We start from the raw sequence: 19,268 nt of genomic DNA, 5'->3' as shown, positions 1-19,268 counted from the left end.
AGTAATGTTGAGGATCTTTTCATGTACTTTTTGGTCATTTGTGTATCTTCATCAGAGAAATGTCTATTTAAGTCCTTCAGCCATTTTTGAAGTGGGGTTTTTTGTTGCTGTTGACTTGTAGGAGTTCTTTATATATTTAGGATGTTAATTCCTTATCAAATATTTGCAAATATTTTCTGATACTCTATAGGTTGTCTTTCACTCTCTTGATAGTGTCCTTTGATGTACAGAAGTGCCTCTTTGTACATGTCTAAATGACTTCCACAGCCTCCCAGCCATCTGTTCGTCTTCCTTTCCTATCAAGTTTTTACAAAGCAGTACTGTGATCTTTCAAAAATGTCAGTGAGATGATGCCACTCCCTGCCCCAAGTCTTTACTCATATATCGCTTCCTCAGAGAAGACCTGTTTGCCATCCATATTAAAAATACCCTCCTTGGAAAGGTTAAGTAATTCATTCAACATCACACAATAAATGGATAGCTAGCCCTTGCTCAGCCCAGACCTGTGACTCCTGAAGCAGAGATGTAAGTCACAGGCTATACTGACACCTAAATGTGATTACTCCCAAAGCTGCATCTCCAACTCAGAAGGCTCTTGTGAATTTCAGATTTGCATTTCAAACTTCTCAGTGACACTCCTTGGATGAGGCTGTTCACATTCTATCCTCATCAAGTACTGCCTCATTTTATAGTAACTTTCTCTGAAAGCTATCTACTTCTCTCCATCTTCTTTGCCAATACCTATGAAATCATCTCTGCCTCTCACTGAAATTAGAAAAGCACGCTCCTGACTGGTCTCCCTACTGCAGTCTTGTATTTTCCAACACATTCTCCCAACAGCTGCCACAGGGATCCTCCTAAAATGCTAATCCTGAATGCTTAAGTCTTCCAAATGCTTCTCACTGCCCTGGGATGGAAGGCTGAAACCTCAGCTAGGTCCTCCTACCTATCTTCCATCTATCTAAGCCTTATTCTTCACTCCTCTGCCCTGCCCTGCATGCTGTCCTTCTAGAAAATATGCTTATCCATATTACCTAGAATATTATCTGTAACATGGCATGCTCGCTCTTTTCTCTCAGGCTTCTCACAGGCAGTTTTCTCTTTGTATACACCTACCCCCGTCTTCCCGCTACACACACACTTCATCTTGCTAACTCTACTTCCCATTTAGTTTTAAGTAATTACTTCCTCTGGAACATCCTTGTGGCTTCTTCCCTGCACTTTCCCCAACCTCAAAGAAATGCTCCGTAACACCCTGCGCTTATTATACTACATTATATTGATGGGTTCATGGCCTGTCTTCTCTGCCAGATGTAAGGTCCATGTGGACAGGGATGAGTCCACTTTGCTTGTGGTTAAGTCATCAACACATACCAGGATTCTCAGCAAAGAGCAGGTGTTCAATACATTTGTCAAATGAAAGAAATGATGAATGAGGTGGCATTGTGCAAGTCAAATAAATATCTTTCTGAAATTTAATTTTTTCATTTGCAAAATATGGAGAATAGTACTGACTTTGTTGCAATGTCATGTGAGTTCCAGCTAATAAATAAAAGCTCCTGGCCAGGCGCAGTGGCTCATGCCTGTAATCCCGGAACTTTGGGATGCCAAAGCAAGTGGATCACTTGGGGCTGGGATGCGAGACCAGCCTGGCCAATATAGTGAAGCCCCATCTCTATTAAAGACAGAAAAAATTAGCTGGGTCTGGTGGTGCAGCCTGCAATTTCAGTTGTTCAGGAGGCTGAGGAATGAGAATCACTTGAACCAGGGAGGCACAGCTTGCAGTGAGCCAAGGTTGCACCACTGCACTCTAGCTTGGGCAGCAGAGTGAGACTCTGCCTCAAAAATCAATCAATCAATCAATCAATCAATGCTTCTGAGCAGCTGGCCAGTGCTAATACACAATAAAGAATAGCCATTGTGTTTTAAACATTTCACAATTTGATAAAAAGATTCTGGCCAGGCACGGTGGATCACAAGGTCAGGAGTTCAAGACCAGCCTGGCTAAGATGGTGAAACTCCCATCTCTACTAAAAATGCAAAAATTAGCCAGGTGTGGTGGTAGTCATCTGCAATCCCAGCTACTTGGGAGTCTGAGGCAGAGGATCACTTGAACCCAGGAGGCGGAGGTTGCAGTGAGCCAAGATCACGCCACTGCACTCCAAAAACCTGGGCGATGGAGCAAGACTCCATCTCAAAAAAAAAAAAAAAAATCTATGGTAGAACCCTTTGTCAAGGGATTGTCAAGGGCCCGCCTGAAAATTTTTTCTTCACTTGAAAATATAAACATCCTCCATGATTCTCTACTTCTTAACTTGCCATCCCTGTATGAGTGGCCTGGAACTGCCTGCTCTGTTTGAGTAACTGATATGATTGCTATAAATCATGGATAATATTCATCTCTAAGCACTGTCAGAATTTTTCTCTTCATTTACCCTATGTGAATACCTGTTTTCTGTTCTATTTCAAGCCCAGCATTAAACACTTTTTCCCCCCTGGCAGTGACTCAAAGGTGTTTTTTGAACAAAGTCCCACAAGAATTGGAGGCTCTTATAAAAAGCTGGTTTATCGTGAGTACACAGATGCCTCCTTCACAAATCGAAAGGTGAGAGGCCCTGAAGAAGAGCATCTTGGCATCCTCGGTGAGTACATGCAGAATATATATGGCTGGTGTACTCTTCCCACAGTCTACACCAACCTCAGAAAGAATAGTAACTTCAGGACCTACTGCATGATTTCTATGTGTAAAGTAGGTGTGTGGAAGATAAAACAATAAAATGTAGCAGCTAATTACTTTTCCAAACGTAAATTATCAATAGTAAATTTTCATCATTAAAAGCCATGCTGATGGCTGGGAGTGGTAGCTCATGCCTGTAATCCCAGCATTTTGGGGAGCCGAGGCAGGTGCATGACTTGAGGTCAGGAGTTTGAGACCATCCTGGCCAACATGGTGAAACCCCATCTTTACTAAAAATACAAAAATTAGCAGGGCATGATGGCATGCACCTGTAGTTCCAGCTACTCGGGAGGCTGAGGCAGAAGAATTGCTTGAACCCAGGAGACGGAGGTTACAGTGAGCTGAGATCGCACCACTGCACTCTAGCCTAGCGGCAGAGCAAGACTCCATCTAAATAAATAAATAAATAAATAAATAAACAAACAAAGAAAACCCAGTCCATTAATGAGACCAGCGCAATTATGCTAGAGCCCTCTGCAGGCTGCCCCCAGCAGAGTCCAGAGACCTGTTCTTTCCAAGGCACTGAGGCAGAATAGCCTAGTGGGTGAGTAGAGTATGGATTCAGATTGTCCTGGCTCTTCACTTTTTTTTCTTGGCGGTGATTCAGAGGTATAATACTTTTCAACAAGGTATTACAAGAATTGGAGGGTCTTATAAAAAGCTGGTTTTTTGTGAGTATGAAATGCATATATTAGCTGTGTGACTTTTGAAAGTTACTCAACTTGGCCAAACACAGTGGCTCATGCCTGTATTCCCAGCACTTTGGGAGACTGAGGCAGGCAGATCACTTAGGTCAGGAGTTTGAGACCAGCCTGGCCAATATGGCAAAACTCTGTCTCTACTTAAAAAAAAAAATACAAAAATTAGGTGGGTACATAATCCCAGCTACTCAGGAGGCTGAGGCAGGAGAATTGCTTGAACCCAGGAGGCAGAGGTTGCAGTGAGCTGAGATCATGCCACTGCACTCCAGCTTGGGCAATAGAGTGAGACTCTGTCTCAAAAAAAGAAAAAAAGAAAGAAAGAAAAAAAGAGATTTATTCATTATTTGTGTCTGTTCCCTTCTGTAAAATGGGAACAATAGTTACTAAGGTTGGTATAGGAATTAAATGAATTAATACATATAAACACTCAGAAGAACAGATAGGAAGCTCTCGATAAATATCATTTTGTATATTACATAAAATATTTATGTAAAATATATGTTTTTATTCTATAATTGGTAATCACTAATTTTCGTCATGGAAAATCCAAAACAGTGTTATCCTTCGCATCCAAAATAATTCAACTTACCTGCTTTGGGTGATCCAAGTTTATAGTACCTAACTTTCAGGACAAAGGACACACCTCTAGTCAACAGAAGATTAGACTGAGGAGTGTCAACACTCTGGATAGTTTTTGTAGATGTGTAAAGCTTACTAACTGACGTGTACAAAAATGATAATCGATTTCATTAATCTGGAGTTGGACTAAAAAGCCCTTCCCTCCTTCAAACCTCAACATATCAGATTGATTATAGACTTTTCAAAAACCAAGCTTTCCATTCGCCACAAATAGGTATGTTGCTCCTAGTAGTTCTTGCCAGAGGACACAGTCAAAGAAGATAACTGTCTTATACGTTCTGCCTGTTATATACCAAGGAAGGATAATAATTCTCTCTTTGTTCCCAGGTCCTGTCATTTGGGCAGAGGTAGGAGACACGATCAGAGTAACCTTCCATAACAAAGGGGAATATCCCCTCAGTATTGAGCCAATTGGGGTGAGATTCAGTAAGAACAACGAGGGCACACACTACTCCTCACATTACAAGACCCAGAGTGGAAGTGAGTATGGCACTCTGTAACCAATCAACATTTAATAACCCACTACACTGGTCACTTACAGTGTCCTGCAGAAACCAAAAGCAGGAACTCCCAAGGAAAATACTCATATATCATTTCTAGGCATCATGCCAGGAAACAAATAAGCCACTTCTCCTACCTCCAATTGGTTTACGGAGTTTTGTCCTGCCTTAATTGGATGATTATTGACAATGCTAATAGTAATTTAGTTGGGTTTTATCGATTTTACATTTCTGGAGTATTCCGGGTGATTTTAATTTTAAAAAAACTTCTTATAAGAATGTTCGATGTTCACTTTAGAATATTTGAAAATATAGAAAAATGTAGCCAAAATATTAATTGTCCATAGTTCTATAAACAATCACTATTATATTTTTATATAATTCTTCCACTTTCATCTGTATACATATAATATATATTTTAAATGAGGTTGATATCATAGCACATATTATTTTAATTTCATCATCAGTTTGTTCTCTTAGCATTATAAGAGTTTTATAAACATAATTTTAATGATATAAAATATTTCATCATGTGGATGTTTTTGACTATTTTTACATATCAAGGATGGCCAGTGAAGACTAGTGACTTTGCTAACACCTCCAGTATGACTGTGGGCAGTTTATTTAATCTTTCTGGCCTCAGTTCTCTCAGGCGTAAATTTGAGAGATTCAAATAGGATCACTTGCAAAGTTCCTTTCAATTCTACAATTATTTTCAGTTTCATTTTATTCAATAGAAAGTGCATTGATTACACTGTATTGCCAGGCATTGTTCTGGTTGATAGAAATATAGATACAGTGCTTGCCTTCAAGAAAGTTAAGTTCTGTTCAAGAGAAATACAATATAACATGAAAGGTGCTAGGGACGTTCCTGGAAGATGTGTGAGCACGAAGAGGGAAACCAATCCCAGGAGGTTTAGAAGAGTCTATCTGGGGCCTGGTGCAGTGTCTCACGCCTGTAATCCCAGCACTTTGGGAGGCCGAGGTGGGCAGATCACTAGGTCAAGAGATCGAGACCATTCTAGCCAACATGGTGAAACCCTGTCTCTACTAAAAATGCAAAAATTTACTGTGTGTGCTGGAGCATGCCTATAGTCCCAGCTGCTTGGGAGGCTGAGACAGAAGAACTAATTGAACCTGGGAGGCGGAGGAGGTTGCAGTGAGCCAAGATTGAGTCACTGCACTTTAGCCTGGCAACAGAGCGACACTCCACCTTAAAAAAAAAAAAAAGAGTCTATCTGGATGCGATCACATGGCTCTGTTATCTGACACTAGAGCATAAGTGGGATTTCATTCTAATTTTTAACTAAGAACTCAGAATTGGGCTATTCTAGACTAAACTTAGTCTGCTTTGTGGCTGAAATGACTACATTAGAAAGCACACTTAACCTCTCTCTAATGTGGCATTTCTCAGGTGTGCCTTCTTCAGCCTCCCATGTGGCACCCACAGGAACATTCACCTATGAATGGACAGTCCCTGAAGAAGTAGGACCCACTTATGCAGATCCTGTATGTCTAGCTAAGATGTATTATTCTGCTGTGGATCCCACTAAAGATATATTCACTGGGCTTATTGGACCAATGAAAATATGCAAGAAAGGAAGTTTACATGCAAATGGGAGACAGGTAAGTCCAATTGGGGAAAAAACACATGAGATGAACAATTGTTCAATCTCTTTGAAAATGATCATTTGACATAGAAATAGAAATATCTAACCTTATCATTATCTCCAAAAATACTTTAGTATATACCTTTAAAAGATAAGGATGTCTCCCAGCACTCTGGGAGGCCAAGGCGGGAAGATCATGAGGTCAAGAGATCGAGACCATCCTGGCCAACATGGTGAAACCCCGTCTTTACTAAAAAAATACAAAAAATTAGCTGGGCATGGTGGCACACACCTGTAGTTCCAGCTACTTGGGAGGCTAAGGCAGGAGACTTGCTTGAACCCGGGAGGCGGAGGTTGCAGTGAGCAGAGACCGCGTCACTGCACTCCAGCCTGGTGCCTGTTGACAGAGCGGACTCTGTCTCCCAAAAAAAAAAAAAAAAAAAAGATAAGGATGTCTTTAAAAATGCCCATAATTATCACACCTTAAAATAATAACCACACACCATAACTCCTTAAAGTTATCAAATGGCCAATCAATGTTCACATTTCCCCAACTGATTTATTAAGTCTGTTGTTTGAATCAGTATCCAAACAATTACACATATTACAATGAATTTATGTGTTTCCTAAGGTTGTTTACTTGAAATTTTTCTGTTGCTAGAGTCATCGGTCCTATAGAAGTTTCCTATGTCATGATTTTACTTATTTTATCCCTGCAGTATCATTTAACACAGGGGTCCCCAACCACCACCCCTCCACACACACACACACACACCCCCCTGTGGCCGCACAGCAGGAGGTGAGCCTGTTAGATGGTCTGTTAGGAACTGGGCCACACAGCAGGAAGTCAGCAGCAGGTGTTATCACCTGAGCTCACCTCCTGTCAAATCAGTGGTGGCATTAGATTGTCATAGGAGCTCAAACCTTAGTGTGAACTGTGCATGTGAGGGATCTAGGTTCCTTATCAGAATCTATGCCTGATGATCTGAGGTAGAATAGTTTCATCCAGAAACCTCCCTCTCTCCCAGCGTTTTTGTAGAAAAATTATCTTCCATGAAACTGGTCCTTGGTGCCAAAAATGTTGGGGATTGCTAAAACATGTTTCTTTCTCTCTGCTTCTATTTCTTGTAACTAGTAGTTAGATCTAAAAGTTTGATCTGATTCAGATTTTTTTTTCTTTCAAGACTACTTCAAATATGGTACTGAGCACTTCTATCAGGGAGTAGTTAATTTATAGCTGTCCCTTAATTGGGGATGTTATCAGCTACTGATGATGGTTTCCTAGATTCATAAACTAATCAGGGTTACATAATAGTACTATTCTAATTCCATCTTCCTTTCTTTATTAGCTGGCATACTTCTCTACAAACAGAAACGTCTTAATGAATTATTTGGTTACCCTGAGGTACACAGTATATAGAAAGCATATGACAAATACTTGATTCATTCCCTGTATTTACCAGTTTTCAAATTAATTACTCTCCTCTAGCATTCTTCAAAGACTTCTCAATAATTTTTTTCCTTTTAAGTAGCATTGCGCACTCATGGATTTAAGCATATTTGGTGTGTTACAATTCACTGCCATTATCCCTACTGATGTTCAAAGTATCCTTTTTGACACTGAAGGACTTGTTCAGGTTGACTTCCTTATTTTTACATCATCGCAGTCTTTGAAGATTCTCTGCTTTCTAGTATAGTGAGACATCAGGCTCATTTTGTACGTTTTCTGAGCCAGAACTGGAACTAACCATTTGTTCCCAAAAGCCATTTTTTGTTTTTTTGTTTTTCTTTTGGTGAGGAATCATTCCTAGAACCACAATGTGGGCACTAGAAGTGCTTGTTGCTATTGGGGAAACCATTATTTCTGAGCCTTTGCAGTGGAAAGAAATGGGGAAAAAAACTTTTCAGATAAATTCATCATGATTTCATACTAGTTCTTTCTATTTGAATTTCAATCTACAGATTTTTTTGTTATTGACTGCATCAATCTTATATTTGTTTCTGCCTTAAATTGCACTGAAAAATCTTATTTTTTTAATAACACCAACACATTCACTTGATTCATCCCATAATATACACACATCAGTCTCAGAATCCCAATTACAATACTGCAATCAACAATATGATAACTGAAAACAGTTTAAGATTTGTTTGCCACTTTGTCCTTAGAGTAGATCCTACTAGAGATTTTTAGCCAAATTACATATTTAAAGTCACTTGGGATAGTTCTTCTCTACATAGTTTTGCCACCACTGGATATGCGGATTTATTTAATTCGTTTTACTTATCTTTTTAAAGAAATTGCTTTGAAAACTGTAATATTATTTTATGTAAAATATTCATATCGCATTAACACCAAATCTATAAAAAGGGTATATTCAAATAAGTCTAGCTTCCATCCCTTCCCCCTCCCACCTATTCTCTGCCTCCTAACCATAGGTAGCTTTTTTTTTCACTTTATAGTTTATTCTTCCAATTTTAAATAAACAAGTTTGTGTATTCATATCTTTGCTTTTTTCACTTCACAATAGAATCTGAACATCTCTTCGTACTAATGTATGGAAATATTGCACATTCCTCATTTCTTTGCATAGTATATATTACTCTGATGTGTGGACATGCTACAGTTTATACAATCAGTCCCTTACTTGATAAGTGTTTGGGTTGTTTCTAGTCTTTACTAGAAATACAAAACAATGTACACAAATAAAAAACAATGTACAGCCTTGTTAGCCTTGTTCATATCTCTCTGTATTTTTGCTGGCATACCTTTGTGATAAATTCCTATAAGTTGTATTGTTGGGACAAAAGGTAAATGCTTAAACAGTTTTGTGAAATATTGCCAAATCCCCAGTGTAGTTGTGCCAGTTTGTATTTTCAGAAGGTATATATGAGACTGTCTGTGTTTCCACAGCATTATTACAAACTATATTGTCAAATTTGGGGATTTTCACCAATCTGATAGGAAATAAATGGTACAGTTGAGGAGTGGATCAAATTTATCTTTTTCTATGTGGCTATCAGTTATTTCAACATTATTCACAAAAAAGCTAAACTTTCCCACATTGATTGAAATGCTGCCTTTATCATCTACTAAAATATTTATACATAAGTGAGTCTATTTCTAGATTTTCTATGCTGTTCTGCTGGTCTTTATCTATTCATGCACCAATAACGTACTGCTTTAATTAGAGAGCCCTTTAATATGTTTAATGGCTAGTAGCTATGCCTCACTGCTCTTCTTTTCCATCATTTTAATGGTTATTTTTGCTTATTCTTTCTACTGAACTTTAGAAAAGTTTATCTAGATCTGGAAAAAAGACTTGATAGTGTTTTACTGGGATTGTCTCAAACGTGTTAAGTTAAACTAGAGAGAACAGACATAACTATGAAGTTGAGTCATCCTACATAAGAACAGTCTTTCCATTTGTTCAAGTCAACTTTTATGTTTTTCAAGGGTATAGTTCTTGGATTTTTTTAAAAAGATTATGCCAAGATATTTTATTTTTATTTGGCCTTTGTAAATGGTAACACCATTATTTAAAATTTTAAATATGTGGCTGGGTGCAGTGGTTCACACCTATGATCTCAGCAGTTTAGGAGACGGAGGCCAGCGGATCACCTGAGGTCAAGGGTTCAGACTAGACAGGCCAACATGGAAAAACCTCATCTCCGCTAACATTACAAAAATTAGCTGGGTGTGGTGGCCCATGTCTGTAATCCCAACTACTCAGGAGGCTGAAGCATGAGAATTGCTTGAACCCAGAAGGTGGAGGTTGATATGAGCTGAGACTGCACCACTACACTCTAGCCTGGGCAACAAAGCGAGACTCTGTCTCAAAAAAATTTTTTTTAAATATGTAACTGAAATAAAAAAGGTTTTCTACCTTTGGATTCCGTATTTTTTGAGATTGAGTCTTGCTCTGTCACCCAGGCTGGAGTGTGGTGGCACGATCTGAGCTCACTGAAACCTCCGACTCCCGGGTTCAAGTGATTCTCCTGCTTCAGCCTCCAGAGTAGCTGGGATTACAGGCATGCACCACCATACCCCGCTAATTATTGTATTTCTAGTAGAGACATGGTTTCACCATGTTGGCCAGGCTGGTCACAAAATCCTGATCTCAAGTGATCTGCCTGCCTCGGCCTCCCAAAGTGCTGGGACTACAGGTGTGACCCACCACGCCCAGCCTGTTTATGTTTTTAATAACTGATTTCATTCATTAGTACTGGTCTAGTCAGGCACTTCTTTCTAAGTCAGTTGATCACATTTATTGCATATAATGGTTTAAATTTTTCACCCCTATATTTGTGGTTATATTCTTTTCTCATTTCTAATGTGGTATTTTTTGGTTCTTTCCATTTTTAAAATTAGACTTGCCAGAGATTTATATATTTCTCTGGTCTTTTCAAATAATATAGTTTTGGGTTTAATTATTTTACCTGTGTTAAATTTGTTAATTTATGCTTTTGTCTTTATTAATTTTTCTCCATAACCAATTTTAAAAAATTTTTAGATATTTACATTTATTTTCATTTGGTTTTGTTTAAGACACAAAGCTTTTCAATTCTTAGTTTATATGTTTAGTTATATTTCATACATTTTTCTTTACAGTGTTCTCACAGAAATTACTTACCAATCTCAGTATTTCATTTTTATTTCTTCTTTGATCTAAGAGTTATTTGGATCAAAACTGACATACCTTTTTTTTACTTTTTGTCTTTGACTAGTAATTTTTAATTTTATTGCATTATGATCAGAAAATATGACCTGAAAACATTTCATTGAAGTTTTCTCTGTCGATCAGTATATAAGTGATTGTACCAGTCCCTGTTGGAATGCTTAGACGTTTGAAAATGACATTTGTTGTTCTTTACCTGGTATTACATTTTTGTAGCATATTTTCTTCTCAAAAAGATAAATGCTACTTCACCTTCTTCTGGCATTTATTGTACTTGATAATCTCAATGTCAACCTGATTTTTTGTTTTATGATAACATTTTTAAAACGGAAAATTTCTCAGGATATTTTTAGGTATCGATCTCTATTACTAATTTTGTCTTGTTTTCAGTGAAGCTTTTGCATCTGAATCCTCTAGTCTTTTCCCTTTGTGGTGGCAAACACTTTCACTAGTATTTCTTGTGTTTGTGCCTCCTCCTTTTATAACTTCTTCCTAAAATCATTAGAATGTGTATATTTTTCATCTTGGAATGCTCTCCTCTGATTTATGGGAGCTTTCTTTAGATCACTTTTATCATTTATTCAGTTCTTTGCAGGGTCTAACCTTCAGGTCTTTGTTTTAGTTCAATTTTTTTTTAATTTGATAATCACCTTGTCATGTATCTGAAGAACTTATCTCAAGGGAAAGATAGGCAATAATCTCTATTCTGTGCTTTGAGAGTCACTCATTCTCAGGGAGGGGCTCATTTGCTTTGATTTCTTTGACTGCCTTCTTCTGAACTACTGAATCATTTCATAGACCAGATAGCATTTCTGCTTCCTTTTTTCCACTGGGAGAAGTGGGAGGAGGTGAGAATGTTTGTACAGCTGGGTGGAGAGTGTATGAATCTCTGTTCAAATTCATCTAGGATGATTTCTTCCTCAATCTGCTTCCATCCTGCTCTGCCTTACAGGAATTCTTTCAGTTTTCATGAATGTGGGTGGCATCTTCCCTGATTTCCAGCACAGACCCATATTCTCCTCTATTTTTACAATCTTTTTTTTTTTTTTTTTTTTTTGGTGGCTTCAACTGGTATGCACAACATGGGCAGGAAGGTAGAGTTAGAACTTTTAGATGCAGAGAGAGACTCAGATTATCATGTTGAACCATAAGTGCACTAAACAGATACCAAAGAAAGCTCTGGTGGTGATCTGAGGTATTTCACGAACTCTAGTTTACAAAGAGCAACAGAAACTTCTGTTCTCATTCCTTCCTTTACTTGTGTGTGTGCACAAACAGTATTGTGCACATGGAAGTCTTCTGCTTTAATCATTCTGTCTCCATCTCATTTTGTTTTGATTTACAGAAAGATGTAGACAAGGAGTTCTATTTGTTTCCTACAGTATTTGATGAGAATGAGAGTTTACTCCTGGAGGATAATATTAGAATGTTTACAACTGCACCTGATCAGGTGGATAAGGAAGATGAAGACTTTCAGGAATCTAATAAGATGCACTGTAAGTACTGCATCATCCATCAACCTACCAAGTTATTTTAGTACTACATATGTAATGCTTTTAACTAAACCAAAATGTGAATAGCTTTGCTCATTGATTATTTTTCAATAAATAATTACAATAGTGCCCTGGAGGTAATATCATTGGTTATTTGATGTGTCAGTCAATTACTCATTATTTCACTTAATTCAAGATATGTCAATTATATGAATGGTCCTTAAAGTGTGGTCCCTAGATCAGCAGCCTCAGCATCACCGAGGGACTTATTAGAAATGCAAATTCTTGGATCCCTATCCTGACCTACAAAATCAGAAACGTTGGAGATGGATCCCGGCCATCTGTTTTAAACCAACTCTGCAGGTGATCCTGATGAACACTACAGTTTGAAAACTACTGGATTAAATGCTTTTCTCATCTGTCGCTCAGTGATGACAGGCTCATCTGATTATTCAATATGCAGAAAGATATGATCTCAGCCCTCAATGATTCTAACCCTTGACTGCACGTTAGAATCACCCGGGAGCTTTTAAAAAATGACCAGTGCCCGGAACACCCCCAGAGATTTTATTTAAATCTAACGTTAGATTTTTAAAAATATCTATTGTAATTCTTAAAAGTGGTTAGAGCTCAGAGACAGTGAGCTCATTATTCAAAAGGCCTACACCACTAATGGACAACAGTACAAGTTATTGTAGCTAGTAGAAGAAAAACATGTAAAGTTGTGTTATAAACTGATTTTTTAAAGTTAGACCAGTACTAGTCATGCTACCCACAATCTTTAAAATACTTCTTTTGATTCTGCATTTTTATATATTTGGAGGCACTGAGAATATTATTCTTTGGAAATAATTAAATATGCAAGGTAAGCAAGGAAAAAACTTCCTACATATGACCTTCCCTGTTAGTCAAGATGAATCAGAGACTTTTTCACCTGGAACAGCAACACACTTCCAGCATACGGTGCCCAGGAAAAGCTGTTATTATTCACAGATTTGGGTGTTCACAAATATAACCACTTAAATAACTGGAAATAACAGAATCACTGTTTTAGCCAGGAAGAACAGTGAGATTCCCAGGTTGCTAGGGACACTAGCATAGAACTTCAAGAACTATGCATTCAGCTCTGCTCTTTTCAGCCAGAGGCCGCTCGGAAAGTGCCAGAACGGCAAGGAGTCGCAGGGACACTCCTGACACGTAAAGCGTAGGCAGGCCTGAATAGGTCTTAAATTAAAAATTAAAAAAAAAAAAACAAAGTTGGTCTGGAAATTCTCGGAGGTTGTCACGTAGTAGAACCTAAACCACTTCCAAAATGTTATTTCCCTAGTTCTTAATTTAAAAATTAAAAAAAAACAACAAAGTTGGTCTGGAAAGTCTCAGAGGTTGTCATGTAGTAGAACCTAAACCACTTCCACAATGTTATTTTCTAACTTTTACAGCCATGAATGGATTCATGTATGGGAATCAGCCTGGTCTCAGTATGTGCAAAGGAGATTCAGTTGTGTGGTACTTATTCAGCGCTGGAAATGAGGCCGATGTACATGGGATATACTTTTCAGGAAACACATATCTGTGGAGAGGAGAACGGAGAGACACAGCAAACCTCTTCCCCCAAACAAGTCTTACGCTCCTCATGTGGCCTGACACAGAGGGTATATTTATTTAAAGCCAAGTCTCTATTGGATGTATTTGTGTAGTTTTGGTTTAAAATCCTGTAGCAGAATGTGCTAGGTGACAAACTTATCCCTTCCTCAAGCCTCCCAGTGCTCTTCCTATCATGGAAAAAGGAAGGCCGAGGGCGGTGGCTCACACCTGTAATCCCAGCACTTTGGGAGGCCGAGGTGGACAGATCACGAGGTCAGGAGTTCGAGACCAGCCTGGCCAACATAGTGAAACCCCGTCTCTACTAAAAATACAAAAATTAGCTGGGTATGGTGTCACACACCTATAGTCCCAGCTACCCATGAGGCTGAGACAGGAGAATCACTTGAAACTGGGAGATTAAGGTTGCAGTGAGCTGAGATCACGTCGTTGCACTCCAGCCTGGGTAACAATGAGACTCTGTCTCAAAAAAAAACAAAAAAAAACAAAAAACAAACAAAAAAAAAAAGAAAGAAAGAAAGAGCAAGTCTGGGCCGCTATCAGCTCAAGTATGTACCAGATAGATCTGTTTCCTAGTTATTGAGGAGAATGTGGAGTAAGAAAGCAACAGGCTGTGGTTTTCTCTGTTTCCACCATAGGCTCCTCAAGATGATTCCTTTTTTTTTTTTTTTTTTTTTTTTTTTTTTTGAGACGGAGTCTAGCACTGTTGCCCAGACTGTAATGCTGGAGTGTGATCTCGGCTCTCTGCAATCTGTGCCTCCTAGGTTCAAGCAATTCTCCTGCTGCCTCAGCCTCCCCAGTAGATGGGACTACAGGCGTGTATCGCCTCACCCAGCTAATTTTTTAATATTTTTAGTAGAGATGGGGTTTCACCATGTTGGCCTGAATGGTCTTGAGCTCCTGACCACGTGATCCTCCCGCCTCAGCCTCCCAAAGTACTGGGATTACAGGCGTGAGCCATCGCACCTGGCCAAGATGATCCCTTTTTAAATTATGGTCCTTTTAAAGATAGCTGGAAAATCAGTCTAGAAGGGGAATGACTCCCTAAATATTCTGCACCTAAACTTTTTATCATGTCTCTGTAGCCTAGACATAGTGTTGGCTTGTCGGTTGCAAGTGAATATTCTATTCTAGAATTGTAGCCATGTGAATTTAGAGACATCTACAGACCTAGCTCTAAATGAGTAAAACAAGCTAAAACAGAAGAGGAAGACTTTTAATCAAAATGTGAAAATGTGCTAACTTGTTTCAGGCTTTATTTGGTTTATTATATGCCACTGAAACTTTAGATCAATCCAGTGTCACTCTTTCCTTCCTTCAACAAATGTAAATATAACAATGAACAAGAGAGATAAGATACCTCATGCTGCTGAAATTCTAATGCAGGGAGACAAGCAACAAGCAAGTATTTTAATACATATATGTCAAATGATTATAAGTACATAAAGAAAAATAAGGCAGGGGAATGAGATGGTGACTGAGAGGGGAAAGGGTCAAGATTCTCTCAGGAGGAGAGACCAGAATAAAATGAGGGCATGAACCATGAGGATATTTTGGGGAGAAGTGGTTCAGGCAGAGGAAACAGCAAGGGCAAATGTCTCTAGGCAGGCACACACTTGACCTGTTCTAAGAACAGCAAAAGGCCTATGTGGATGGAGCAGGGTGAGCAGGAGGGGATGTAAATAGAGGTGTGGAAAAGCTAGATCATCTAACTGAGGCCACAATAAGGACTTCAGTATTAATTCTAAGGAAGGTGGGGCGCCCCAGAGGGCACTAGCAAAGAAGTGACATGTTTTCTTATTTACCACTCCAGGGACTTTTAATGTTGAATGCCTTACAACTGATCACTACACAGGCGGCATGAAGCAAACATATACTGTGAAAAAATGCAGACAGCAGTCTGAGGATTCTACCTTCTACCTGGGAGAGAAGACATACTACATTGCAGCAGTGGAGGTGGAATGGGATTATTCCCCACAAAGGAAGTGGGAAAAGGAGCTGCATCATTTACAAGAGCAAAAGTAATTCTGCAGACTCTGATTCCCAATTTCTGTTGTAATTTTAAGTTTCCTTTTCAGAGAAGTAAGAATTACACCAAATTTTCTAAAAAAAAAAAAAAAGAAAAAAAAAACAGTTGCATTAAACAATAACAACCAAAATAACAACAAAACACTTCCCAGGAACTTGTCCTCATTCATTTCTGCTTCTCTCAATTTCCTCAAGGGAAAATTTCCATGTATCTCCTTTGATCCTTTGGAGTCTTGCTTTCTTCTCTATTGGAGTGTCTTCTCACATTCATGTGCCCTCTTGTTGCCATTTATTTTCAAACTTAACAAAAATTAATGACCAAATTCAGAGAAGAAATATTATTCCCCTTACCATTTGTTATTTTTTCTTCAAAGATTTCATTGTTAGTCCAACAATCAGTCATTTCACATTCCTAAAACTGGTATGTATGGAATATTTTAAATGCTTGAAGGTGATGTTGCTGATATGATTCTCTACCCTCTAAGAACTTACAGGAAAAAATGGCACAAAATTCCCAGTAACATGTGCATTATGAAAAGGTACAAAATAAATTCTGTATGAATAGATGTAAGTAACTATTAGAGCTTCAGAAACATTAACTTAGAACAGCATCACTCATTACTTCTAGTTAGTCCTTTTTTCATACTTTTCCAAGCACTTTCCTCTTCATCATCTCACTTACATTGTGCACTGACCACATGGAGATGATCTGAGGGACTGGGATGGGCAGGTGTTCAGATCCAGGGTGCACAGCACAACTGGTGACCTGTGGCTAGGAAGTGGCTACCTGGTTAGTTTTACAGCAGTACTGAGTATGATTTGCAGTGTGAAGAAGTAAAAGTTTATTTTGTAATTGGGGTAAAATGGTTAAAAGTCTCCAGGTTAGAAGTAAGTGAAAACTTCAGGAAAAGGGAATGCCTCAGAAAAGATGTCCATTTCAGTTCCTATAATCAGAAATATTGGACTCATCAAATTTTAAAGCTATAAAGAAATCTTAGATATGATCTGTTCAAATATCTCATTTTAGGGATGAGAAAACTAAGGTTCCAACAGGCAGTGACTAGCTGGAGGAAATTTTCGCTAGTGGCAGGGCAGAGGCCAGGACTCAGATGGCTACACTCAAATGGCTAGGTGTGCTTTCTCCCACACATACTTTTAAGTCTTATTATTCTTTCTTACTTGGGTAAGAGACTGATGATTAAAAACTACTATAATTGCTCTAATAAAAACTATGTTTTTATTTAAAATTTAAAGTTTAAAACTTAAATTCCATTTTCATTAAGACAAATACTAACCTTAGTTTTTCTTTTTAAGTGTTTCCAATGCATTTTTAGATAAGGAAGAGTTTTACATAGGCTCAAAGTACAAGAAAGTTGTGTATCGACAGTATACTGATAGTACGTTCAGTGTTCCAGTGGAGAGAAAAGCAGAAGAAGAACATCTGGGAATTCTAGGTATGATACTAGTTCCAGTTTGTCGCATGTGGTAGAACTGACTGTTACTGCAGGTAGCATCAAGATGTGATGCTACCTGCAGTAACAGTCAATTCATGTCTATGGGTTTCATTTTCTTGGTTCATATATCAAAGTTATTCAACTAAAACTTTAAAAATTAGTCATCTAATAAAATAAGACTTATGTTTACTAAATAATATGGCATAGTAAAATATTACTTCTCTTGGAAACAATGTATTATCCCATATACTGATGTATATCTATTTGGTTTTTATCAAATTGATGCTTTTAATTTTAGTGAAGTTCCCAGAAACTACTTTCTAATGACACTGTGTCTTTTGAGACAGAGTCTCACTCTGTCACCCAGTTTGGAGTACAGTGGCGCAGTCTCGACTCACTGCAACCACCCCCGCCACCTAGGCCCAAGTGAATCTCACACTTCAGCCTCCCAAGTAGCTGGGACTACAGCATGAGCCGCCATGCTCAGCTAATTTTTGTATTTTTAGTAGAGACGAGCTTTTGCCATGTTGGCCAGGCTGGTCTCAAACTCCTGGCCTCAAGTGATCCACCCACCTCAGCCTCCCAAACTGCTGGGATTACAGGTGTGAGGCACCACACCTGGCCCTAATGAAATTCTTAACCAAATTCTCCCCATTATCCTACCCATTCCCGCCAAATTATAGCTATTTACTTTTAAAATTAAAATACAAATGATTAATAACAAGAAATATATAAAAGGAAATTAATTTCAACAGGTAAGAAAGAAAAGAAAAAATTATGCCATGCACAAAGCAGGGGAAAAGTTGCCTTCAATTTTTTAGGACTCACTTTAAGACAGCATGTCTAAAACTTGAGCAACACTGGTATTGAGACATTTCTTTAAAACTATCACGTGCAGAGACCCCCACTGCCATCCCAACCCCACTACTTTCCCATACTGTCAGAGTTCCCCTGAGGCTTGGTTATCCTCAACCCCTAGACTAAGACACCAAGGCAAAATGGTATTGTTGCTGGAGCACAAAAATCTTACAAGAATCAAGCTAAGATTGTATAAAGGGTATAAACGGGAGGGGTATCCTTACAGCAAGGGCTGCAAAATGACTCCTGGCTGGACATCCAACCCACCATAATTAGACCAGTACTCTGCAAAGGACTTTCAAGCCAAACCACCCCTAGAACTCTTAAGAGATAAACAAATGGTCTCCATCTTTACTTCCAGTGTCTTGATCCCAAATTCCCTGGGACCCAGTATAAATTCAAGAGGTTTATAGCACAAACCCATGGGGAGATAAACAAGTTATCTTTGCTAGTCTTTGCTTTTATTACTAAGTTAGACCTTCCAATTGGACAGGTATACAAGTCACTCTTTCTTTTCACTTTTGCCAGGTCCACAACTTCATGCAGATGTTAAAGACAAAGTCAACATTATCTTTAAAAACATGGCCACGAGACCCTACTCAATACATGCCCATGGGGTACAAACGGAGAGTTCTACAGTTATTCCAACATTACCAGGTACTCATGGTGGGGGGAAGCATTTTAACAGGCTGCACAGCCTTTCCACAGATTGCTCTCATCATAGAGAATCTGGACCAAGAAAGTGAAAAGGGAGGTAGTTGTGGCCGGGCGCAGTGGCTCACACCTGTAATCCCAGCACTTTGGGAGGCCGAGGCCGGTGGATCCTGAGGTCAAGAGATCAAGGCCATCCTGGCCAACATGGTGAAACCCTGTCTTTACTAAAAATACAAAAATTAGCTGGGTATGGTGGCGTGTGCCTGTAGTCCCAGCTACTCGGGAGGCTGAGGCAGGAGAATTGCTTGAACCC

At 38.7% G+C, this 19,268-nt stretch overlaps 1 protein-coding gene across 5 annotated transcripts in view; it reads left to right on the top strand.

Moving 5' to 3' along the window:
- Positions 1-19,268, top strand: part of LOC108300868 (ceruloplasmin) — a 58,444-nt gene that overhangs the window by 18,426 nt on the left and 20,750 nt on the right. For all 5 annotated transcript variants that reach the window (XR_001823637.2, XR_005199309.1, XR_001823636.2 and 2 more), the window contains exons 7-14: positions 2,503-2,642; positions 4,405-4,557; positions 5,992-6,203; positions 12,212-12,362; positions 13,799-14,011; positions 15,775-15,982; positions 17,304-17,443; positions 18,830-18,958. Coding sequence is in view for 2 of the 5 variants with exons in the window: in XM_017523813.2 (XP_017379302.1) it covers positions 2,503-2,642; positions 4,405-4,557; positions 5,992-6,203; positions 12,212-12,362; positions 13,799-14,011; positions 15,775-15,982; positions 17,304-17,443; positions 18,830-18,958 (1,346 nt within the window). In the remaining 3 variants the exon portion in view is untranslated. The remainder of the gene's footprint in view (positions 1-2,502; positions 2,643-4,404; positions 4,558-5,991; positions 6,204-12,211; positions 12,363-13,798; positions 14,012-15,774; positions 15,983-17,303; positions 17,444-18,829; positions 18,959-19,268) is intronic.

The sequence above is a fragment of the Cebus imitator genome, unplaced genomic scaffold (assembly GCF_001604975.1).
Source record: "Cebus imitator isolate Cc_AM_T3 unplaced genomic scaffold, Cebus_imitator-1.0 Scaffold30, whole genome shotgun sequence".
Lineage (NCBI taxonomy): Eukaryota > Metazoa > Chordata > Mammalia > Primates > Cebidae > Cebus > Cebus imitator.
Note: the sequence above shows the minus strand (reverse complement) of the source record. Positions and strands in the feature narration are given on the sequence as shown.